Here is a 26,838-nt window from a genome sequence, read left to right as displayed (position 1 = left end):
TGAGCTCCACCATGATGACTTTCTTGTCCTAGTAGATCACAGTACAATGTCTGGTCGAAGTGTGGTTTACACCACCTCCAGGAAGTGCAGTTTTTTCCCTACATCAACCCTCATTTCCCATGATTTGGCAGTTTGCAGCAGATTGGTTTTGGGCCTCTTTGATATGACTGACTTGATCCTCTCCTTGATGAAAATGACTCCTCTGTTTGGCCCTCTGCCAGCTGGTCTCTTTTTACACCTCTGCCTCTCCAGTGTGTCAGCAAGGGACACCAAGACCTTGTGGTGCCACCAGCACTGTTCTTGTGTTAAAGCTGTTTTGCATCCTGACAATATGTGTACCAGTGAACCCTGTTGACCACAAAACTTGCATTTAGGGTCCTCCCACAGCCCCCATGTGTGCAGCTGTGTTGGTGTAGGGAGAGTGTCATACATGGACCACAGGAGGAAGGAAATGTGGAAGGGCTGCAGTCTCCAAAGCTCTGCCCAAGTAATCTGCACTTGGGAAGATCCCATTTCGTCCAAGTGTCCTGTGATGCACCCCAACTCCACTGCCTTTTGATACTTGCCTTTCGTCCTCGTGGTTCCTTACCCCTGCCTTGACCATGTCGCGCCTATCCTTTGCACTTGTGCTTCCCTCATCATTGGAAGTATGCAGAGTTGAGGCCTTGCTGTCCCAGGCATGGGTTGGCAACGATGTCTCTCAATTGCAGGGAGCTCACTGTCTGATCCATGGCCATGTTGGTGGCCCACTTTCAGCACAATCTTTTGACTCCTGCTTGGTTTATTAGATTGTCATTGGAGCCCCTCAGTGTTAACTAACACAACTCTATACTCTACCCCCATGAACTCCTCCACTCCTGATGCCAATGGGAGCTGTAGCTGCCCTGATGTTATGTAGAGCCCCACTGATTTAAAAACTTGGTGGGGGGGGGGTCTCCAGCCACCTCCACAGGTCCTTGTTGACTTTCCTCTTGATGGCTTCTACAGTGGTCATAGGGATCTTGTACACCATGAAAAGCCAGAGCAACTGTGGTGATAGACCACATTGGTACAACTAAGTCATAAGTTTACAAAGGAGTCTAGTTTTGTCGATCTTCTTCAGCCACTTTTCAGTCTGCTTTACTGACTTGTCCTGTATGGATGGAATGACTTCTACCTGTACTTGAAGACTGAACTTGCTAATAACCATGCTCTTTTTGATCACCAAGCATCTGGACTTCCTGGCCTTGAAGGTCATCCTAGCCCAGATAGCTAAGTTGTCCAGTGTTTCCAGTACCCATCTTGCTCGGACATGGGCTGCAATGGTTATTGTGATGTCATCCATGAACCTCTGTGTTGTAGGTTGCCGGATCCCAGGCTCCAACACTAGGCTGTGGGTTACGTCTTATGCTGCTGATAGGAGGACATTCATACCCATGACAAACAAGATGAGGGAGATGGTATAGCCGGTTGGAATCTTCTTTTGGAGGTCTTACCACCTGGTTGTAAAGTGGGCTGAAGTGAAGCATAACTTGAATCCTCCAAGGTAGCTGGTGATAGTGTCTCTCATTACTGGTGGCATAGGGTAGTGATCCAGGCTAACCTGGATGAGGACATGTGGAATTGATCCATAGGTGTTGGCTGGATTTAACCAGATGACTGTTAGATTTCTTTCTTCTGCTTGACCTCGCAGATCAATTGGCTGATTATTGAAGTGTGTTCAAGACACCCAGAAAAACCCAAGATGCTACCTTTCTGGATGGATCTGTTGATATACATGTAGTCCCCAAGTTACAAACATCTGACTTATGAACAACTCGTACTTATGAACCGAGTAAGGAGAACACCATCCACCATTGCCAGGCTCGAGAATGGAGGTTCCCGAGTTCGATCCAGTGACAGACCGCTCCTGAGTGCGCTCTCAATCCGTGCCGGGTTGATGTCGAGCTCGCACCCCAACCTCGTTTAAAAAAACAAAAAACAAACTGCCACCTCCAGTTTAAATTCCCATGCGGAATATTGTGGAGGATCAAATACCCAAACCCAGCACAGCTCCCACTAGTCCCATTTAACCTGTCTCAGTGCGGTGGACTTTAGGACCCAGGGAATTCAGTGTGGTGGTGCTCAGGACCCGCTGCCCGCAATGTTTCTGTTCCATTGACGGGAAGCGACCAGGCTGCATCTGGAGAACTGCATGCAGTTCTGGTCTTATTGAGGAAGGATGTACTGGCTTTGGAGGCAATGCAGAGGAGGTTCACCAGGTTTATTCCAGAGATGGGAGGGTAGACTACAAGGAAAGATTGAGTCGCCTGGGACTGTACTCACTGGAATTCAGAAGGATGAGAGGAGATTTTATAGAAACATAAAAATTATGAAAGGGATAAATGAGATAGAGGCAGGAAAGTTGTTTCCACTGGTAGGAGACATAGCCTCAAGATTTGGGTGGTGCGGGATATATTTAGGACTGAGATGAGGAGGTACTACTTTTCCCAAATAGTAGTGAATCTGTGAAATTTTATGCCCAATGAAGCAGTGGAGGCTGCCTCATAAGTATATTTAAGATAAAGTTGGATAGTAGAGGAATTAAAGGTTATGGGAAAAAGGCAGGGTAGTTGGAGATGAGTGCATGGTCAGATCAGCCATGATTAAATTGCGGAGCAGGCTTGATAGGCCAGATGGCCGACTCCTGCTCCTATATCTTGTGTTCTTAATTCTAGTCCATGCTGGAATCGTTGTATGATTCCCACTGAAATTCTTCCACCTCTTGCTTTGAGCTGGTTAGGGTGCCAGATTTTTGCTGGCTGAGAGGAGCTCTGGTGAACCTGAATGGGTTTTTAAGAAACTACGCTCTCTTCCTCCCGTTTTTGCTTTTGCAGCTGCTCCACCCTCCTGAATTTGCGCAGTTGTTCCTGAAGTTTGCTGGTTAGATCTTTGACGCCTTTTTCATCAGGTGAACTGTTTTTGAAGTGTTTGTTCAGGGTCTTTATCTCGCTTCTCAGGTGGTGAATCTCCTTTCCATTCTGTGTGGTTGCCAGGATGGTTTAAGATTCCCTTTCTTCTCCAGTGGACCAAATCGTTCTTTAGCAAAGTTCAATACAATGGCTGTTAGTGAGTTGGTTGTCCTGCCAGTCTAGGTTCCAAGATGCAATCCAGGTCATCATTGAACTGCTTCCAAGATACATTGTCTGATGGTATAGGCCTTCTGATCTTCTCTTTCCTTGATGAATGGATCAGGGTGTCAGAGCGGGCACTCACTTGGTCTCTTTGGCACTGGGGCTGCTCAGGTGTGGAGAGATCTTCAGCTCTGTGGAGTGCTTCGTGGCTGGAATTCTCCATTGACTCACCAGATGTTGAGTCCTTGAGTCACCTTTGTTCCACAGTTGGACCTGCTTTGGTGTTTCTTGAGGTTTTTGATGTTTTTGCAGATTTTGTCGCAATATACTTTTCAATGAATGCCTCCCCGGTCAGTGTTGCTTGAGCCTTGAGCCATCTCGTTTCTGTATTTGTAGTCCTGGCCCTGTTGCCATTATATCTGTCCTATTGAGTCTTAACCCCCCCCCCCCCCCCAACCCGAGACTTTGGGGTATTGCCTATTTAGTTTATTCGTAACGTGTATGGTGCCCTCTTGCAAGTGCTGCACACAAGGTTGCTAGCCTCGTGTGCCCGTACCCATGCCAGTCTTTCCTGGAGGTCAGCTGTCTTACCAGCATTGCCAACCTTTCTTGGTTGCCATCCAGTCTTTCCTGGAAGTCACTGGTGAACTAGATGTGGCTTGCATCATACATCAAGGTGCTCCCTTCAGTTACCTGATGAGGTAGTCTTCGACCAGGAGAAGATGTTATCAGGTGGTGCCCAACCTTCATAGTGTTTCAGCCCTTAACCAAAATTTCTTTTCAACGGTTTCAAAGGTACATTTAATGTCAGAGGAATGTATACAATATACATCCTCCAATTCTTTTTCTTCACAACTATCCACAAAAACAGGAGTGCCCCAAAGAATGAATGACATTTAAATGTTAGAACCCCAAAGCCCCTCCCAGCTCCCCCTCCCATGTGTAAGCAGCAACAAAGCAATGATCTCTCCTCCCCCACCAGCAAAGAAAGCAATGGCAAACCCCCCCCCCCCCCACTGAGCACTCAAGCATTCAGCAAAGCATCAATAAAGACACAGTACCCCAAAGACTACTCCTTCACCCTGTAACTCGACATACCACAGGCTCTCTCTCTTTCCCTAATAAGGGAGAAAGAGGTGTCTCCATTTCACAGTGAGAGGGGAGACATAACAAACAACTCACTGATTTACGATGTTAAAAGTCCGTTGTGTTACTTTTTCTGAGCTCTGTGCCCAAAGAACTTGGGTCTCTGGGCATGCAGCCAGCTTGCTGCTTTCGATCATTGTCACCCATGACACACTGATTTCCTGCGGAGGCAATGACCTTGAGTCCTCCAGCTTCCAGAGCCACGAAATCCCTGAACGCTGAAGGCGTACTAGTCTTCTAGGCCGCATCCTTGGTATATCGAATAGTGGCTAACTGTGAGACCCTGAGAGTAGGTCCCATTCCCGCAAAGAACCAAAGTCACCATGTAACTCCAGGTCAGGGTCTTCAAAAGAACCTTGAAAGGGGAAACAGATATTAAAGATAGAAGTAGAGCTGTTTCCGAAGATGCAAGCAAAGGAGTCGCCATTGGGTGCCATTGTCTCCTAAGGTCCACGCTCTAGTTTTTATTTCTGTTCTAAATAGCCTATTTCTTATTCTCAAGCTAAACACCATAGTCCTAGATTACTTGGTTAGATGAAGCCATCCTCTTTGCTTCCAGCTTCTCAAGCCTCTTAGTACTTTATAGGGTTTTGATGAAAATTTCTACCATCCTTTTAAACTCTAATGAATAGTTTATCAGCTCAACCCCTCATTTACATTTTAAGCTTTCATCATGAAGAGCTTATCCAATATATGTGATTTTTCTTTATGGTTTAAAAAAAAATATCTCCTTTTACTTTTGTTTGAATGGTGAATAGTTAAGACCAAATGTCTTGGTGAAGCAGAGTTTAAGAATAAGGTTTGTTCCATGGATCTTGATCAATTTTTTTAGTCAAAATGTGTTTATTGTTAGACTATTAGGACATCCTGCTACAACTTCACTTCTACTAGGCTTTGACTAACTTCCAAACAACATGTCTGTGGTGGTGATAAATGATTTTGCTAGACCTGAAATGCTGTGAATCCGTGCAGCGTCTGGTAACTCTGATGTCTGTCTCAGAGCATCTTTAAAAGAGGGTGAACACTTGCAAGGTGATGGTGTACTTGGTAGGGAACTGAAAACCTATGCCAGCCAACTGGCTGGGGTGTTCAAAAACATCTTCAGCCTCTCACTGCTGCAGTTCATGGCTGAAATTTACTCCTGCCTAAATAAGGACCTGGACCCACTGTAATTTGCTTACCGCCACTATACATGATCTTAGCTGAAAGGCCGAGAATACCTTTTTTTAATCCTTTTCGCTCCTTATGGAGCATAGGGCCTCAACAAAAGTCCTCCACTTTCTGCGATCTCTAGCAGATGTTTTTGCAGTCTCCCAAGTTTGGCCGGCGGCTTTCAGTTCATCCAGAAGCCTACGCCTCCAGGTTTGCTTTGGGCGACCTCTTCTTCTCTTCCCTTGTGGATTCCATTCGAGTGATTGTCGAGTGACATTCGATTGGCTCTTCCTCAAGGTGTGGCTGACCCATCTCCACTTCCTCCTCCTCATCTGGATTACAATGGGCTCTTGGTTTGCTCTCTTCCATAGGTTTAGATTTGACACTCTGTCGTACCATTGAGGCGGAGGATCTGCAGGAGGCATTTGTTGCCAAGAATACCACAAGACCATAAAATATAGGACAGAAATAGGCCATTTGGCCCATTGAATCTGCTTTGCCATTTCATCATGGCTGATCCATTTTCCCTCTTAGTCCACATCTCCTGCCTTCTCCCTGTATCCCTTCATGCCCTGACCAATTAAGAATCTATCAACCTCTGCCTTAAATATACATAAAGATGTTCTCCACAGCTGCCTGTGGCAACAAATTCCACCGACCCCCCCCCCCCCCCACCCTCTGGCTAAAGAAATTCCTCCTCAAAACAATACGGTCGTATTGAAATAATTGCTACCAAACAATGGCACAGATGTTTGACACATTTCCTTTATCTTTAAAGTACCCAGATAATGTTTCAAAGCATTCATTTGCTCACCGGTACCTCATTTTGTGTATGTACCAGTGTGCTAATTTTGAATAATGGCTGAAGTGCTAAAGGGGGACCACACAGAGAAGCATTACTGACAGTTCTGTGTTGGGAATCGAGTGGAAACCCTTGCTCACATTTTGCTATGTGCTGTAGTGGTGGATACATGACATAAATCTCCATCCGTCACTGCTTTGTTTGGTGTGAAGTGGCTGATATTGGGCAGATTGGAGCAGCTGCCCAATGTGGGTGGTGGGTGATACTGAGTTGAGCAGCATCAGTTCCATATGTTGATGTACTGCCTTTATTCTCTGGATTCCCTGTGGCTTTTTAGATGTGCTGAAGGCTGTTTGGCTATACAGCTCTCCCAGCACGTAAGTGTCTCTGAGGCATTTTCAGCTTTGATAAACGTTGAGTGTGTCAGGTGGAAATTGGCTAGGAAAGTGGGAGAGAGCAGTGTCCGTCACCATGCTGGAATACATCCCATTGGTGAGCTGCCATTCTTCTTGTTCCTGGCCTCTTAACATCAGTCCTATGGACTCGGACCCCAAGATCCCTCTTATCCTCCATACTGCCAGGAATCTTACCATTAATACTATATTCTGCCATCATATTTGACCTACCAAAATGAACCACTTCACACATCTGGGTTGAACTCCATCTGCCGCTTCTCAGCCCAGTTTTGCATCCTATCAGTGTCCCGCTGTAACCTCTGATGGCCCTCCACACTATCCACAACACCTCCAACCTTTGTGTTATCGGCAAACTTACTAACCCATCCATCCACTTCCTCATCCAGGTCATTTAAAAAAATCAGGAAGAGTAAGGGTCCCAGAACAGATCCCTGAGGCACACCACTGGTCACCGACCCCCATGCAGAATATGACCAGTCTACAACCACTCTTTGCCTTCTGTGGGCAAGTCAGTTCTGGATCCACAAAGCAATGTCCCCTTGGATCCCATGCCTCTTTACTTTCTCAATTAGCCTTGCAAGAGGTACCTTATCAAATGCCTTGCTGAAATCCATATACACTAAATCTACTGCTCTACCTTCATCAATGTGTTTAGTCACATCCTCAAAAAATTCAATCAGGCTCGTAATGCACAACCTGCCCTTGACAAAGCCATGCTGACTACTCCTAATCATATACCTCTCCAAATGTTCATAAATTCTGCCTCTCAGGATCTTCTCCATTAACTTGCCAACCAACCACTGAAGTAAGATGTTTGTTTTAGAGGGACAGTAGTTGATTAGACAGTTGATGGTATCCATTTAGGATGTGGATGGATACAAAAAAATTACTTTTATTTCTAACTATCACTTTTTCTTCACATTTCTGTGCATATTGTGGGATCCTTTTCCAAATATTGGGTTAAAAAATTGCCTGTAGTTTAGATTTCATTAATGCCTGATTCTTTGGCATAGTCTTACTTGTGATGGGAGAGAGACCTTTCTTGTTTATACATCATTTCTACAAAGTTGTGAATAAGCACAGACCTAGTTTTAAGATGACACTGTTTTCAAACCTGATTTTTTGTTGTTGTAGTGTACTTTCGTATTAGTATATTTAGATTTTATTGTTAATTGTGATCTTTTATTTTGTAGGTGTGGGAAAATCATGTTTATTATTACAGTTTACAGATAAGAGATTCCAACCTGTTCATGACCTTACCATTGGTGAGTATGTATTAAGGATTTGTAAATATTATATATTGTAAGAAGTATTACTTTTGAAAACCAAAAATTGTGAATGGTAAAGTTAGAAGTTAGCATAATAAATATATTTATGGGTAGTGTGATTGCTTTAATGGGCTTTTCCCAAATGCATGACTGACAGCAACAGGTGAGTTAGTGTTTGAATTATATAGTTGCTTATTTATTTTCCAGATAACTCCCATGAGGATAAATTTTATTGTATGTTAAGTTTTGGGGTAGTGAATTGTGAATTTCTGTAAGTGAGTGGTCACAAAGTGGGGTTAATCTGTACTCAGTAAAATAATTTGTTTCATTTTTGGTTAAATTAACACAAATCAGTACCAAGCCTTGAGTGATCTTGATGTAGGCCTAAATCAGCTTTGTTTTGCACGTTATAAACGAACTAATGTCATGACTTGCTAAAAGTAAGAGCTAATAACATTGTTAACTTTTGAGCAACAGAACTCATTAACAAGGAGGATGAAAGGAATGATTGAAGGAAATGGAGTAATTTTGGAGTTTGGAAAACTAATTGGATAAAAATTTGGAGTAGGAAAAAAAGGAAAAGGATTAAATCTGTTGTGGGAATAAATTATTTTTTGTAATAATATTCTTTGGTACATGGCATAATTCAAGTTCTAAAGATTGGTAATTGTGGTTTAATTTTCCATCCCTGAAAATGCTGAATGTTTTGCCCATTAATAATGTTATTATTTTTCCTGAGATTTAACTTTCCTAGGAGATTTAGCTCATTACTTTTTAAGAGTATTGTGCAGTATTCTTGGATTGGATTTGTCTTGGATTTTATTAACTTTCGGTGCATTTCATGAGTATTTTTGGGTTAGAATTAACTATCTGAAGATCTGAAGGAAATGCTTCTTGGAAAGTAAATTGAATTAATTTTTGGGTCTTTCTGATATTCTGCAGTTACCTTCAAGCTTCTCTAGTGTAGATTAGGGTTGTTTTTGTCATAACTTCAGGAAGGTATTTGGCTTTTTGTGAGATTTAAGCTTTATCAGTTGGTTCAGGGTTCCCCTTCATTAATAATTATGTTCTATTAGTCATTAATAAATATTTTGCAAAGTAACCTGAGTCCATATTCAAGAATGAAGTCTTATAACAATCAAAGTGTAAGTAGCTCAAGTGTCTTCCTTGGTCCAGGTTCCTCTGCGTCAAAAGTCAGTAAGTAAAACAAGGCAGCCTTATTTGGATGTGTTCATTAAAATAGTATACAGTAGATCTAAAGCTAGTGAACAGTGGAATGGAATGTGAGTTCTCCTTGGTGTTAAAATGCAGTTTTGCTCTGGTTGATATGAAGTCTGTGTTATTGACTCTGGTATGGTTGACCCTATCTGTACAGCAGTGGCACATGCAGTGATTGTATTTAAATTGAAGATTAAAAATGTTGCCTAAGTGGTCTTTTGGTCAGTTTATGCCTTTGTTATTCTTGGCCTGTTTCCTCCACACTGCTCAGTTTTTAGTTAAAACCGCAATTAGCACTGAGCTGCTTTGTTTAATTTGCCAGTCGCTAACTGAGTGCTGATATTTAATGTTTCATTTCTTGTTTAAAGTGCTGTCAAACCATGTGATACTTGTTAGCAAACAAAGCCAGTTAATCAGTGCCTGGAGAATTAAATACAGTACGGTATAATCTACCCCTTCTTGTTCTCAATCATCTGAACTATCCATGTGCCTCCCTTTTCTGCTCTTTCAATTATTCCCAAACTCCAGGATCCTTTATTTTAACTATAATAATGTTTCATCCTGGTCGAAGTTCTTTTTAAGTGCATAAAAGCATGAAAGTAGACTTTTCAATTTAGTCATGTAGCAGCAATCTTCGAATGATACTGAGAAAGGCATAATAGCAAGTTTAGTAAGTCGTAAAGATTATTGTGGTGATTAGTGAGTGTGGACAAAAATCGCTATGGATTTTACGTGAGGGATGATCATACACTGCACAGGAATATATCTATTGCATACAGTAGTATCCTTTCTGAAAAGGATATAGCTACTCACTGAGCTGGCTACTTAATTTAAAGGTCAATAATGTTTGCGACTTAGAAGAATCTAACAGCATCTGAAATAGAAATTTATGATCTTGTTTTTGATTCTAGTATTGAATACTGTGTGCTATTAATGGAATTAACATTGTTGTGTTCGATGTTCAGCCTCGATCACTTGCTTTTGTGGCTCCTTGGAAGCTATCTTTTTCAGAGTCTGTTTTCTACTTGCTTTTTCCTTATGCCTGTTTCACTGCAACCTTATTTCAAAATTCAGCTTTTGGTAACCTTTCCTAATAACCCTGTTTGTTTTTCTAAAACTAATTTTGACTACTTTGAATGTTCTATGTAAATGTCATGTATTGTAGTGAAAGATGCTACAGGTGACCCTGTGATACAGCAGTACAGGTAACAAAAATTTATGGAGTTTACAAAATGGTACCAAAAATTGAGGTGGGATAAATTTGCTCTTGTGGAATTTGTTTAAAAAATACTGTCACATAAGTTTTGTCAGTTTTCCCTCACATGCCACATCCTCTTTGATCCAACAGCGTGTGAACAGATGTCTTGGGAGTGCAGTGCTGCTGCATTTTTTTGAGATATTTTCTCTGGTGTGCTGCACTACGGGGTGCCACAGTAGCAATTGCCAGGACCTTTAATCTATTTGCTCATTTACTCCACCTCCACTGTCATCCAGCTTTAACCCATTGTCTCCCTGCACTCAGTGGTTACTGTCCTTCCATTAACCTAGATCTTGAATCCTATACCTCTTTCTAATATCCCCATTTCTTAAACCCTTTCCTGCAAGCCTTGTTCACTCCCTGAGTCAAATATTGGAATCAGCTGTTAAATAGCTGTCATTACTAATAAAAATGGCAGAACATGAGAGAAAAAACAATTCCACATAAACATCTACAGGAGCACATTTCCATATAACATGCATTTCAATAGGAAAAGAAGTTTTGTGTTACAGAAAGCTGCCATTATGGAGACATGGGCAGTTTAGTAGGAATAAAATCTCTAATATGTGCATCACCTGTATTACAATAGAAAATCAGCTTTTAAGTGATGAGGCTTGGAAGCAGCGTTTTAGAACATCAGAAACATGCTGATTGTATATTAACAGTTTTAGGATTAAAGAACTGTGATTGGGTAATAATCTGATGCCTCATACTTGTGTATTTTACACTTGTACAGGTTATAGATTTTGTCTAGTGGATGATAATGTGATACAGAAGGGATTAAAGCCTATGAAATACAGAATAACTGCAAACCTGTTGTAAGGTCCTAGTGATTTCAAGGTTATGTACTTGGTAGTTTTAAGGAAAATTTGGAGAAATGGGGTGTTTTACCATGAGCTTGAGCTTGATTTGGTTCAGCACCTGGATTTGTGCCTCCATACCTGGCATATCTCTGCCTGTTTTTAGTTGCCTGGTATAGATGTGTGGATCTAATTAATGTAGTTGTGCCTATATCAGATGTTGGATGGTGATGTATAGTGAGGATCTTCTTGTAATCTGGCTTCCACTGATTTACCAGAGAGGCTTGCGGCTCAAGAGTGCGTTGACGGGAGGCAAAGTTTCCATAGGAGAGCACAAGAAGCTTCCCCAGAGGCAAAGTGGAATAATTTCGGCATGGTTGGGTTCCACCATGTTAGGGTTTTTGTATAAGTTCCTGTATGTTTTTTACTAATGGAAGAGGTGTGAATTTGGTTAATTTATGAATAAAGAGTAGGTCTTGTCTTTCCTTGTGTGAGATGCTTCAAATTAAGGAATGGAATCAAATTATAGATATATAGGTTAGAATGTAAATGGTCTGATAGAGCAGTTGATCTTTTCCTTTTCTGTACCATGAGGATTTCTATATGAGCATCTTGGAGAATTGGGAGAAACTTGAGAATTGATAAATGAAAGAAATAAGAAAATTTAAAATATTCTGGTGGAGGGGAAGTTGTTTTTAAAACTTTAAGTGTGGGTCTTCAGGCTCTTGTAACTCCTCCCTGATGATAGTAATGAAAAGAAGGCAGGTTTGATGGTGAGGGTCCTTAATGGTGCTTTCTTGAGGTAACACCTCTTGAAGGTATCTTCGATGTTGGGGCAAATAGTCCCTATGATAGAGCTGGCCAAGTCTACAAGTCTCTTTTGATCCTTTGCATTGGAGCCTCCATAGCAAACAGTGATGCAACCAATCGGAATGTTTTCCACTATATACCTGTAGAAATTTGGTAGAGTCTTTGGTGATAGACCACATCTCCTCCAGTTCTTAATAAAAGTGTAGCTAGTATTGTGCCTTCATGATTGCATCAATGTGTTGGACCTAGGATATATCCTCTGAGATGCTGACACACAGCATCTTGAATTTGCTCTCCCTTTCCACTGCTGACCCATCATTGAAGATTGGTTTGATTTCTCCCAACTTAACAGCCCTCAATTTTACAATCGGTTCCTTGGTCTTAGTGATGTTGAGTGCCACCACTCAACCAACTGATTCTGCCAACAGTGGTATCATTGGCAAATTTATAGGTGTAATTTGAGTTGTATCTAGCCACAGTCGTGAGTGCAGAGAGAGTAGAGCTGTGGGCTTAAGCACACATCTTTGAGCTATGCCTGTTGATTGTCAGTAAGGAGGATACAGTGGCATGCACAAGTTTGGGCACCCCTAGTCAAGATCTCTGTTACTGTAAATAGCTAAGCGAGCAAAAGATGACCTGATTTCCAAAAGGCATAAAGTTAAAGATGACACATTTCTTTAATATTTTAAGCAAGAATACTTTTTGATTTCCATCTTTTACAGTTTCAAAATACCAAAAAAGGAAAAGGGCCTGAAGCAAAAGTTTGGGCACCCTGCATGGTCAGTACTTAGTAACACCCCCTTTAGCAAGTATCACAGCTTGTAAACGCTTTCTGTAGCCAGCTAAGAGTCTTCCAATTCTTGTTTGGGGGATTTTCGCCCATTCTTCCTTGCAAAAGGCTTCTAGTTCTATGAGATTCTTGGACCGTCTTGCATGCATTGCTCTTTTAAGTTTATCCACAGATTTTCAATGATGTTTAGGTCGGGGGACTGTGAGGGCCATGACAAAACCTTCAGCTTGCACCTCTTGAGGTAGTCCATTGTGGATTTTGACGTGTGTTTAGGATCATTATCCTGTTTGAGAAGCCATCCTCTTTTCATCTTCAGCTTTTTTTTACAGACTATGTGATGTTTACTTCCAGAATTTGCTGGTATTTAATTGAATTCATTCTACCCTCTAATAGTGATATGTTCCCCATGCCATTGGCTGGATTACAAGCCCAAAGCATGATCGATCCACCCCTGTGCTTAGCAGTTGGAGAGGTGTTCTTTTCATGAAACTCTGCACCTTTTTTCTCCAAACATACCTTTGCTCATTGCGGCCAATAAGTTCTATTTTAACTTCATCAATCCACAGGACTTGTTTCCAGAATGCGTTAGGCTTGTTTAGATGTTCCTATGCAAACTTCTGACACTGAATTTTGTGGTGAGGACGCAGGAAAGGTTTTCTTTTGATGACTCTTCCATGAAGGTCTTGTTTGTGCAGGTGTCACTGCACAGTAGAACAGTGCACCACCTCTCCAGAGTCTGCTCAATTTTCCTGAAGGTCTTTTACTGTCAAATGAGGGCTTTGATTTGCCTTTCTAGCAATCTTATGAGTAGTTCTCTCGGAAAGTTTTCTTGGTCTTCCAGACCTCAACATGAACTCCACCATTCCTGTTAACTGCCATTTCTTAATTACATTACATTAACATCTGCCGGATGATGCTGAGGATGTTCTACGAGTCTGTGGTGGCCAGTGCTATCATGTTTGCTGTTGTGTGCTGGGGCAGCAGGCTGAGGGTAGCAGACACCCAACAGAATCAACAAACTCATTCGTAAGGCCAGTGATGTTGTGGGGGTGGAACTGGACTCTCTGACAGTGGTGTCTGAAAAGAGGATGCTGTCCAAGTTGCATGCCATCTTGGAGAATGTCTCCCATCCACTCCACAATTAATGTACTGGTTAGGCACAGGAGTATGTTCAGCCAGAGACTCATTCCACCAAGATGCAACACTGAGTGTCATAGGAAGTAATTCCTGCCTGTGGCCATCAAACTTTACAACTCCTCCCTCGGAGTGTTGGACACCCTGAGCCAATAGGCTGGTCCTGGACTTATTTCCACTTGGAATAATTTACTTATTATTATTTAATTATTTATGGTTTTATATTGCTATATTTCTATACTATTCTTGGTTGATGTGACTGTAACGAAACTCAGTTTCCCTCGGGATCAATAAAGTGTGTCTGTCTGTCTGAACTGAAGAAACGGCTACCTGAAAACGCTTTGCTATCTTCTTATAGCCTTCTCCTGCTTTTTGGGCATCAATTATTTTAATTTTCAGAGTGCTAGGCAGCTGCTTAGAGGAGCCCGTGGCTGCTGAATTTTGGGACAAGGTTTGAGGAGTCAGGGTATTTGTAAAGCTTTGAAATTTGCATCATCTGTCCTTTCCTAACGATGATTGTGAACAAGCCATAGCCCTAACAAGCTATTTAAAGTCCGAGACCTTGGTAAAGTTATCTGAGGGCTCAGATTTCTTGGGGTGCCCAAACTTTTGCATGGTGCTCCTTTTTTCCCCCCACTTTAAAGTTGTACAAAACAAAAATAATACACTAATCTTGCTTAAAATGTTGAAAAGAATGTTTCATCTTTAACTTTGACTTTTGGAGATCAGTTCATCTTCTACTCAAATATTCACAGTAACAGAAATTTTGACCAGAGGTGCCCAAACTTTTGCATGCCACTGTATATTATTACCAATCCACACTAACTGCAATTTTCTGATGAGAAAGTGGACGATCTGTTTGCAGAGGGAGGTACAGAGGTCCAGGTTTTGAAGCTTATTGATTAGTACTGAGGTGAAGATGGTGTTCAATGCCAAGCTGTAATTGATTAAATAACAGCCTAATGCATGTATTGCATTTGTCCAGGTGGATCAAGGCTGATTGGACAGCCAATGAGATTATTTGTTGTCAGCCTTTTGTGTTGGTAGTCAAATTGCAGTGGGTCCAGGTCCTTACTCAGATCAGGAGTTGATTCTACTCATGACCAGCCTTGCAAAGCACTTTGTTACAGAAGATGTGAGAGCCACTTGGCAAAGCATTATGTTAAATGAAAGAAAAGCATTTTGTGCACTTTTTAATCTAAATTGCTTTATTCAGGATTAGTAATCTGAAGCTGTTCTCTTATATTCAAACCACTAATGATTCCTTTCTAATTTTTATTCAGGTGTAGAATTTGGAGCTCGAATGATAACCATTGATGGGAAACAGATAAAACTTCAGATTTGGGATACTGTAAGCTTTTCTCAATTTTAGACAATATTTGAATGCTATATCTGAACAGTAAGATAATTATCTGAAGTTGCATTCAAGCAGCTGTCATGCGTTTTCCAAGACACATGATTGACATGCAGTTGATTGCTTATTTCCATCAATTCTGGCTCCTGGTATTGAACCTTGTAGCAAAATTCAATTTATTGCTTTCACTTTGTTAACATTTGTAAAAAGCAATCTTATTTTAGTACATTTCTGTAAACTGAAATTTTGAGACTTTAGACATATTTTCACTACCCTCTGAAGGAAATTCCTCCTCTCTGTTCTAAATTGACTTATCACTATTCTGAGGCTGTACACTCTGGTCCTGTACTCGCCCACTTTAGGAAGCATTCTCTCAACATGCATTCAATCTAGACCTTTCAATATTTGTTAGGTTTCAATGAGAATCCCCCCCTAGTTCTTCTGAACTCCAGTGAGTACAGGTCCAGAGCCATTAAACACTCGTTAATTCTTTCATTCCTGGAATCAGTCTGGTGAACCTCCTTAGCCACCTTGAATGTCAGCTTGTAACTTCTCCAGCGTTGTCGTAGGTCTCTTGATGGCTTCCCTCACTAGTCCCCTTCTTGCATGGTCACTCAGTTTTAAATATAGGCAGATTTACAGCTGTGCCATAGTCTTTCCATTTCTTGATGGTTAACTGTACTCCAAGGGATATTCAGTAACTTGGAAAATTTCTTGTTTCCTGACTTATGCTTTTCAATAGCCTTTTTGCAGAATTGCTTGGAGTGTTCTTTTGTCTTTATGGTGTAGTTTTTGCCAGGATACTGACTCACCAGCAGTTGGACCTTCCAGATAAAGGCTGCACACAGGTCTCCAAAACAAATCTCCATTTAACTAATTATGTGACTTCAAAAACTAACTGGTTACACCAGCGATTATTTCATGTGCCACACTGAAGGGGGTGAGGTGGAGTGAATACTTATGCAATCAGTTATTTTGCTTTTTATATTTGTAATTAATTTAGGTCACTTTGTAGAGATCTGCTTTCATGTTGACATGAAGGTCTTTCTGTTAATCAGTGTCAAAAAAGCCAAATTAAATCCACTATGATTCAACGTTGTAAAACAATAAAACATTAAGTCTTCTGGGGGAGGGGTGAATACTTTTTATAGGCACTGTACTTAAGACTTGCCTTCCACAGCTGCCTGTGGCAAAAAATCCTGCAGATTCACCACTCTGGCTAAAGAAATCAGTCCTCGTCTTCGTTCTAAAAGGATGCCCCTCTATTCTGAGGCTGTGTCTTCTTGTCCATATAACAATCACAGCACGGAAAACAGGCCTTTCCGGCCCTCCTAGTCCGTGCCGAACTCTTAATCTCACCTAGTCCCACCTACCCGCACTCAGCCCAAAACCCTCCACTCTTTTCCTGTCCATATACCTATCCAATTTTACCTTAAATGACACAACTGAACTGGCCTCTACTACTTCTACAGGAAGCTCATTCCACACAGCTATCACTCTCTGAGTAAAGAAATACCCCCTCGTGTTTCCCTTAAACTTTTGCCCCCTAACTCTCAAATCATGTCCTCTCGTTTGAATCTCCCCTACTCTCAATGGAAACAGCCTATTCACGTCAACTCTATCTATCCCTCTCAACATTTTAAATACCTCGATCAAATCCCCCCTCAACCTTCTACGCTCCAATGAATAGAGACCTAACTTGTTCAACCTTTCTCTGTAACTTAAGTGCTGAAACCCAGGTAACATCCTAGTAAATCGAATCTTAGACTTAGACTTCTCCTTCATAGGAAAAACCTGCTCCACATCTACTAAATCAAATCCTTTCAACATTTGATAGGTTTCAATGAGGTCACCCCTCATTCTTCTGAATTCTAGTAAATACAGGCCCAGAGCCATCAAACGCTCTTCACATGACAGGCTATTTAATCCTGGAATCATCTTCGTGAACCTCCTTTGAACCCTCTCCACTTTCAACACATCTTTTCTAAGGGGCTCAAACCTGCTTATGGTACTCCAAGTTGAGGCCTCACCAGTGCTTTATAAACTCTCAACATTACATCCTTGCTTTTATATTCTAGTCCTCTTGAAATGAATGCTAACATTGCATTTATCTTTCTCACAACAGACTCCACCTTTTTGGGATCCTGTTCAAGGATTCCCAAGTCCTTTTGCACCTCCGGTTTTTGTATTTTCTCTCCATTTAGAAAATAGTTTACCCTTTCATTCCTTCAGCCAAAGTGCCTGACCATACACTTCCAGACACTCTATTCCATCTGCCATTTCTTTGCCCGTTCACTTAATCTAAGTCCTTCTGTAGTGCCTCTACTTCCTCAAAACTCTCTGCCCCTTCACCTAACTTCATATCGTCTGCAAACTTTACAATGAAGCCATCAATTCCATCATCTAAGTCATTGATAAATAACGTAAAAAGAATTGGTCCCAACACACCCCTGTGGAACACCACTAGTCACTGGCAGCCAACTAGAAAAGGCTCCCTTTATTCCCATTCTTTGCCACCTGCCAATCAGCCACTGCTTTATCCATGCTAGAATCTTTTCTGTAATACCATAGAGTTGTAGTTTGTTACGCAGCCTCATGTGGCATCTTGTCAGAGGCCTTCTTTGTACTTAACATCAACTGATTCTCCTTTGTCTATCATATTTATTTCTTCAAAGAATTCCAACAGATTTGTTAGGTGAGATTTTCCCTTGAAACCATATGACCCATTTTATCATGTTCTTCCAAGTGCCATGGACCACATCCTTAATAATCGACTCCAACATATTCCCAACCACTGAGGTCAGTCTAACTAGCCTATAGTTTCCTTTCTTCTGCTTCTCCTTGAAGAGTGGAGTGACACTTGCAATTTCCCAGTTTTCTGGAACCATTCCAGAATCTAATGAGTTTTGAAACATCATTAATGCCCCTGCAATCTCTTCAGTCACCTCTTTTAGTATACTGGGGTGTACACCATCTGGTCCAGGTGACTTAACAATCTTCAGACCTTTCAGTTTCCCAAGAACCTTCTCCTTAGTAATTGTAATTTCATAGACTTCATGATCCCCGACACCTGGAACGTCCACCATGCTGCTAGTCTCTTCCACAGTGAAGACTGATGCAAAATATTTATTCAGTTTGTCCGCCATTTGCTTGTTCTCCTCTTCACACCCCCCTCATTACTGCCTCAGCAGCATCCTTTTCCAGTGGTCTGATACCACCCTTGCCTCTCTTTTACACTTTGTATCTGAAGAAACTTTTCGTATCCTCTTTAATATTGTTGGCTAGCTTGTGTTCATATTCCATCTTTATCTTTATGACTTGATTTTTAAAAGCTTCTCAATCCTCTAACTTCCCACCAACTTTTGTGCTGTTATATGCTCTTTTTGGCTTTTATGTTGGCTATGACTTCTCTTGTTAGCTATGGTCGTGTCATTATTGCTTTAAATACTTCTTCCTCTTTGGGATGTATATCTCTTGTGCCTTCCAAGTTGCTTCCAGAAATTCCAGTCATTGCTGCTCTGCTGTCAACCCTGCCAGTGTTGTTTTCAAATCAAATCTTGTCAACACCTCTCTTGTGCCTCTATAATTCCCTTTGCTCTACTGTGTAATACTGATACATCTGACTTTAGTTTCTTCTCAGATTTCAGGGTGAATTCGATCATATTATGAACAATTTCCCTTTGGTTCTTTTATCTTAAGCACCCTAATCGATTCAGGTTCTTTGCATATCACCCATTCCAGAATAGCTGATCCTCTAGCGGACTCAACCATGAGCTGCTTTTAAAACAGTTTCTCGTAGGCACTCTAGAAAATCCCCTTCCTGGAATCCAGCACCATGCAGATAATTGGGAAAATGAGCATATAGGAAAATCCCCCTTTTTGACATGCGTTTTCTATCTCCCATTGTAATTTGTAGGCTACATCCTTACTACTGTTTGGGGGTCTGTGTACAACTCCCATCAGGGTCTTTTTACCCTTGCAGTTACTTGATCCACAATGATCTAACACCTTCCGACTCTCTGTCACATTTTTCTAATGATTTGATTTCACTTTGATTGAATTGAATTGATTTTATTACTTGCATCCTTCATATACGTGAGGAGTAAAAATCTTTACGTTACATCTCAGTCTAAATGTGCAATGTGAAATTACAGTAATTTATAATAAATATGTACAACAGGATAATCAGTATAACATAGAAATACAGTTGTGCCAGCATGAATTAAGCAGTCTGATGCCCTGGTGGAAGAAGCTGTCCTGGAGCCTGTTGGTCTTGGCTTTTATGCTGTGGTACCATTTTCCAGATGGTAGCAGCTGGAACAGTTTGTGACTGGGGTGACTTGGGTCTCCAGTGATCCTTTCTGTAAATGTCCTGAATAGTGGGAAGTTCACATCTGCAGACAGAACAACTTTGGCCCCTCTGCCTTCCTGCTTGTCCTGTCGATACAATCTGTATCCTTGGACATTAAGTTCCTTCAGCCATGAGTCAGTGATGTTTACAACGTAATGCACGCCAATCTGCAACTATGGTGCAGGTTCATTTATCTTATTCCGTATACTACGCACATTCAAATACAGCACCTTCAGTCCTGAATTCACCCTTTTTGATTTTGTCTGCCTTTTTCATTGCAATTTTCCTCTATCAACAGCCTCTCCTCATTACACATAGCCTCTGTTTGTAAACCAGCTACTTCATCTTCAGCACGATCATCTGCCTTTCCTACAATACTACTTGCATTGAAACACATGAAACTCAGGACACTATTTGCACCATGATCAACCTTTTGATTCCTAACTTTGTATGACTAGTTTTATCTCCACCACGCACCATTAACAAAGCTTTCCGCTAGGATATTGGTCCCCTTCCACTTCAGGTGCAAACTGACCCATCCATATAGGTCACACCTCTGGAAGAACACCCTTTGATCCAAAAATCTCATACCCTCCCTCCTACACCAAATGCTTAGCCACACATTAAACTGTATAATTTTCCTAGTCCTGGCCTCACGAGCATGTGGCACCACTAGCAATCCTGAGGTCACAACCCTAGATGTCCTGCCTTTTAACTTTGTATCTAACTCCCTGAACTCACTATGCTGAACCTCGTCACTCATCCTACCATATAATTAGTGCCTACATGGCCCACAACTTCCGACTGTTCACCCTCCCACTTATGAATGTTGAGGACTTGATCCGAGATGTCCTGGATTCTGGCATCTAGGAGGCAACATATCATCGGGAATCTTCTTCTCCCCTACAGAACCTCCAGTCCATTCCCCTATGAATTTCCTAATACCGTGGCATCCATATTAAGGACCTCCAGCACCCAGGGCATGCCCTTTCTTACTGTTACCATTAAGTAGGAGGTAGCCTGAAGATGCACACTCAGTGATTCAGGCAGGAACAGCTTCCCCTCTGTCATCCGATTCCTAAATGGACATTGAACCCTTGGACACTACCTCACTTTTTTTTAATGTATAGTATTTCGGTTTGCTGCATGTTTTTTAATCTATTCAATATACGTATACTGAATAAAATTTACTTATTTTGTTTTTCTTCCATATTATGTATTGCATTGAACTGCTGCTACTAAGTTAACAAATTTCACGTCACATGCCGGTGATAATAAACCTGATTCTTGATTCTCTTCCACCTTCCCTTCTGAATCACATAGCAGACTCAGCGCCAGAGACCCAACTGCTGTGACTTTCCTCTGTTAGGTCATACCCTAACAGTATCCAAAGTGATATACCTGCTGTTGAGGGGGGTGGCCACGGGTTCTCTACACTAGCTGCATAACCACTCTCCCCTTCCTGTTTGTTACCCAGTTTCCTGTGGATATAACTCCTTCATTATATGTCCTTTCTATCACCCCTTCAGCCTCCTGAATGATCCTGAGTTCATCCAGTTCCAGCTCCAATCCCTTAATGCAGATTGCTAGAAGCTGTAGCTGGCCTCCCTGCCTTCCCACATCCTGCAAGAGAAGCATTTAACTATCTTGTCTGGCATGTCTGCTGCCCCAGCTGAGCAAATATAAAGAAGGGAAGAAGGAGAAAAAACTTAACCTAGACCTTTTCTGACTGAAGCCTCACTCCATTGAAGTTTGTCTCATTCATTTGTCCCTCATTACCACCACTCCAGTGTAATTTTCCAGTGATCTGATATCTGCTCTTGCCCCTTTTTCTCTATATATCTGAAAAGACTTTTGGTGCCCTCTTTGATATTACTGGCTAGCTTACTTTCATATTTCATCTTTTCTGTCCCAATAGTTTTGCAGTTGCCTACTGTTGGTTTTAAAAGCTTCCCAATTCCCAAACTTTTTGCTATATTATATGCCCTCTTGATTTTCTCAGTCTACCTGAATATTGAAATCCCTCATGATATCGTAACATTGCTGTTTTTACATACCTTTACTGCCTCGCATTTTAACTTGTATCCCACATTCTGACTACTGTTTAGAGGCCATTATATAACTCATATCACTCTTTTTCCCCTTGTAGTTTCTTAACTCTGCCGACAAGGATTCTACATCATTTGATCCTGTGTCACCTCTTTCTAAAGATTTGGCTTCATTTTTTTTTACCAATAGAGGATACCATCCCCTCTGCCTCCCTACCTTTGCGATGCAACGTGTATTCTTGAATGTTAAGCTCCCAACTACGATCTTCTTTTAGCCATGATTCAGTGATGCTCACAATGTCATAACTACCAATCTCTTAACTGTGCTATATGGTCACCTGCTTTGTTCCGTATACTACATGTATTCAAATATGACACCTTCAGTTCTGTATTCATCATCCTTTTCAATTTTTCTCTCTATGCTACACTTCATCTCCTCAACTGACTGCAATTTAGCCCTATCATCGGTCTGTCCGTCCTTAGTCTCATTAAACATTGCATTTATTTGTAAACCAACTCCTCCATTGTAAGATCTATCACACTGGCTGTAATCCCCCTACCAAATTAATTTAATCGCTCCCCAGCAGTAGACCTGTTTACAACTATTTTGCTCCCCCTCTGGTTCAAGTGTAATAGGTCATACCTCCCCCAGAAGAGATCCCAGTGATCCAGAAATCTGAAACCCTGTGCCCTGTATCAGTTCCTCAGCCTTCATCTGTACTATTATTCTGCTTCTATCCTGACTAACATGTGGCGCTGTTCCATAATTTAAGAAACTGTTATCAATAAAGTTTGTTCATGGAACTGGTTTATTGTGAAGGAAATTTGTTACCCTTAACTTACATGGTTGTCAGCTGCTCTCTGAATTGGCCTATCGAGCAGTATGTAACAATCTTTCCTGAGTTTCAATAGTTTTCCTCCTTAGAACCTACTGGTACATAGACAAACCATCCTGCTCCACCTAATTAAGATTCAGAGCACATTTGTTTTCAAAGAATGTATAAATTGTACACCTTGAAAGTTGTCTGCTTACAGACAGCCACAAAGCAAGAGACCCGGATAACCCATTTTTTAAAAAAAGGCCAAAAACCACTGCAGCAAAACAGGGGAATAAAACATGCATCATGCAAACAATAGAAGCAAGCCAACAGCATCCTGAACCAGGCTGAGTCCCGGAGTAGTCTGAAAGCCTCAGTCACCAATTTATCACATTAGTGGGGCAGAAACGCACAGCAGACAGATCAGTTCAGAGCCTCGGTGCCACGGAGAAAGGAATAATCATTCACAGGAGAGTGAGTGAAATCAGCCTGATCCTTACCTCCATACCTGGTGTTCAGGGTTCCAATCTATCTGGGCTGGCATTTAAGTTCCTCCAGCATTTTGTGTGTTGCTTGGATTTCTAGCATCTACAGATTTTCCCTTGCTTGCAAATCTTGTCATTTCTTGCTCTGCACTTGACTGCCTATTTATGTACCTCCACCCCCAATTCTCTCCAGTCTTTTATGGTGAACTTCTGTTAGAGATGGTAGTTTCAGCCAGGAGAGAGAAGATTCAGTTTGGAAATCCATTATCAGTATGGTATCAAGAAAATGACAATAAGAATAAACATCCTTGCAGTTAAAATTTATAATAAAATTTTATTTTAAAACAATATATTTATTTCCCAAGAAAGGCATATTTGTAATCTATATGTTAAACTGTTTTTGCTTTAAAAACTTGTTTTTGAAATCTTTTTCTTTAGGCTGGTCAGGAGTCTTTCCGTTCTATCACAAGATCCTACTATAGAGGAGCTGCTGGTGCCTTGCTAGTTTATGACATCACAAGGTAACTTACAGACTTGGTTTTTTGTTCATGTGTTCTAATAGTATTTTGTCTTTTTCTCTACATTTGAGACACTTGAAAGTTAAAATTGTCTAAATTGTTTAAAGAAAATGTGCAAAGCAATTTGAATCTGCAATTAAAAGTAATTTCTGTAAAGCAAAAAGTACTCTTTAATTGGATAGTCTTGTGTTTCCAACTGATTTATTTTTCGCTGCATTGAATTTCTTTTACCCACTTTTTAAAAAAAAAATTAACCAAGTAACTTAAATACAGGAGTTGCAGTTAAATTACAGATGATAGTTTGCTATTTGGAACATTTCTGTTAAGAGATCAGTAGTATCAGCTCATTGCTGACATTATTAAAGCTTATCTTTGGCAATCTCCCAGCAGGAATTTATTGAAACCACGAGGAGAATTCTTAATAATATCCTGCACGTTTCTGATTTGTAAAGAGCATAGCCCACAAACTGAGTGGAAAAACTTTTGTTGACTGGCTCAACCAAGCCTTTCTTAATAGCTGGAACTAATGTCCCATTATTTGAAAACACTTGTGTCTGTATATCTCTCAAATAATCCATCAAAATATTCAAATAATTAAAGACAAACTCAGAACTTTAAAATTTTATGTTAGTTCAAAATATTTAATGCCTTAGAGATTTGGAAATTTTTTTGTAAATACTAATGTTATCTCTAAGATCTTTAAATGACCAATTCTTGCCTGAGGCTCTTATAACCATTCCCCTCTTTAATTGAAGATGGGAATTATCCAAATACCTCTTTGGATATGGTGCAAGTTTCTCAAGTAAGTGATGCATATGGGTTGCTTGAGTACTAAAAGGCCATAATCAGTATAAACGCTGAGAAGCTTTTGAGGCAATTGAACAGATATGGCAAATGGTTCAGGTAATTGTTTCAATTAGAATGACATTGTAATGTAGCTGAATGATTTTATAAAGCTGGACCACACCAGTGAAAGCTTTTTGATAGGATGATGAATGAGAGCCAGAATGAATTGGGTTTATTATCATTGACACGCCATGAAATTTGTTTTGTGGCAGCATTACATTGCCAGTCGTAAAATTGGCACTACTTTACAATAACAAGTAAATAGTGCAAAGGAAGAATAGTGAGGTAGTGTTCATGGACCTTTCAGAAATCTGTTGGCAGTATGGAAGAAGCTATTCTGAAACATTGTGTGGGTTCAGAGGTAACTAGATATAAAAATTATTTTTTTATGTAGGAGGGATATGTGACTGCAGATCATGTCTGTACAGAACTTGACATGGTTTTATCTATTATTTGAAGCTAACCTGGTGACCTTCGTGGTTGAAGATCGTGGCATAGAAGTAAAGCTTGAAGGCTGCAGGTGGCACTGAACTGGTCTTTAAAACCTGAGCACTGCTGAGATCATTGTTGGTGATCTTGACTATTTCAGTATGTGTAATTTTGAGTTGTAAAGTGCCATCAAAGGGTAGGGTGAAGATTTTAGAGGTTTGGTAGGGTACTGTTGTAAGCTGCAGGAAAAAGCAGTGGAAGATCATCATTGCCAAGTTAATTCAATGAAGAATAATGTTTTAAGATTGAAACTTTGCTTGATGTCATTAAACGTCAAGGAAATATTCCTGTTTAAATAGAATGAAAGTCAGATTGAAATAATTTAAAAAGTGATTGGAGAAATATATTTGTGGTTTGATAGAAGAGATAAATACTGGAATTAAGAAAACACGGGTTATAAAGTTAGCTTATTGTAAGCTAAATAAATGTTTCTGTTTAATAGTGAGACTTCTTTCATCCTGTAACAATCCCCCCCCACCACAGAAGGGACACGTTCAATCACTTGACAGCTTGGTTAGAAGACGCTCGCCAGCATTCCAACTCGAATATGGTCATCATGCTTATTGGAAATAAGAGGTAAATTTTTAGCACATTGTGCCATAAGAAAATGCTTTTGTGTTTAGATTCATAATAAACATTAAGGAACAATACTAAGAATAGTTGCTGTGACAGTTATGTGTACCAAACATTGCATTTTTGTGCTGCAAAAGGTATTCTTTATTAGGAATGATCCAGAAGAAAATTAGAATGCTGAAGGCAGGAATTGTATTCAGTGAAAGCATGTTCCCACAAAGTATCTTGATTTTTAACCAGTAATTTTGGTAGTTGGTTTGCTATACCTAATGCTTTGAATTTTTTTGTAATTGCTGCATAAGATGGTGTGCTAGAAAGTTTGAGAATTTTCTCTATTTCTACATAAATATGACCTAAAATGTGATCAACTCTTCATGCAATCCTAAAACTAGATAAAAAGAACCCAATTAAATAAATAACACAAAATCATTATACTTCATTTATTTGAGAAAAAATCCAATATTACATGTATTGGAAAAAGTATGTGAACCTTTGCTTTCAGTAACTGGTATGACCCCCTTGTATAGCAATAATTTCAACCAAACATTTTTGCTAACTTGATCAGTCCTGCACATCGGCTTGAGGGAATTTTGGGTTATTCTTCCTTACAAAACTGCTTCAAATCTGGGATGTCAGTGGGCTTCTTGCATGAACTGATGCTTTAGGTTCCTCCATAACATTTGTATAGGATTAAGGTCAGGACTTTTAGTTGGCCATTCCAAAACATGAACTTTCTTCTTTTGTAAACCATTCTCTTGTTGATTTACTCTTGTCTTTTGGATCATTGTCATGTTGCATTATCCAACTTCTATTAAGCTTCAGCTGACAGTCTGCTACCTGACATTCTCATGTAAAATGTCTTGATACAATTTTGAATTCATTGTTCCCTCAATGATTGTAAGCTGTCTAGGCCACTGAGGCAGCAAAACAGCCCCAAACCATGATGCTCCTTCCATCACCTTCCAGTTGGGATGAAGTTTTGGTGTTGGTCTGCATTGCCCTTTTTCCTCCAAACACGGTGGTGTCCATTGTTGTCAAAAGTTCAACTTTTGTCTCATCTATCCACAGAACATTGTCCCAGAAGTGTTGTAGAATATCCAGGTGGTCTTTTGCAAACTTGAGACAGGCAGCAGTATTTTTTTCATTTTAGAGAGCAGTGATTTCTTCATGGTGTCTTTCCATGAACACCATTCTTGATTAGTGTCTTTCTTAGAGTGGACACCTCCTTCAATATTGCATGTTGTACTCTTGGTGTGATCTTTGCAAGACACCCACTGCTAGGGAGAGTAGCAACAGTACTGACTTTCCTCCATTTGTAGGCAATTTCTCCTAACTGTGTATTGATGAACACCCAGGTCTTTAGAAATGCTTTTGTAGTCTTTTCCAGCTTTGGGCATTTCTACAATTCCTCTAAGGTCCTCTGAAAGTTGTTTCGATCGAGGCATGGTGCACATAAACAGATCTTTCTAG

At 40.5% G+C, this 26,838-nt stretch overlaps 1 protein-coding gene across 1 annotated transcript in view; it reads left to right on the top strand.

Annotated features, from left to right (window-relative positions):
• The window catches only part of rab2a (RAB2A, member RAS oncogene family), a 66,087-nt gene that overhangs the window by 10,495 nt on the left and 28,754 nt on the right, over window positions 1-26,838 (top strand). Inside the window, exons 2-5 of the mRNA XM_073041877.1 lie at window positions 7,802-7,873; window positions 15,170-15,237; window positions 23,381-23,463; window positions 25,279-25,371. Coding sequence (XP_072897978.1) covers window positions 7,802-7,873; window positions 15,170-15,237; window positions 23,381-23,463; window positions 25,279-25,371 — 316 coding nt within the window. The remainder of the gene's footprint in view (window positions 1-7,801; window positions 7,874-15,169; window positions 15,238-23,380; window positions 23,464-25,278; window positions 25,372-26,838) is intronic.

This window comes from Hemitrygon akajei, chromosome 1 (assembly GCF_048418815.1).
Source record: "Hemitrygon akajei chromosome 1, sHemAka1.3, whole genome shotgun sequence".
In the NCBI taxonomy this organism is placed as follows: domain Eukaryota; kingdom Metazoa; phylum Chordata; class Chondrichthyes; order Myliobatiformes; family Dasyatidae; genus Hemitrygon; species Hemitrygon akajei.
The sequence above is the reverse complement of the archived record's forward strand: the minus strand, read 5'-3'. Positions and strand labels throughout refer to the sequence as shown.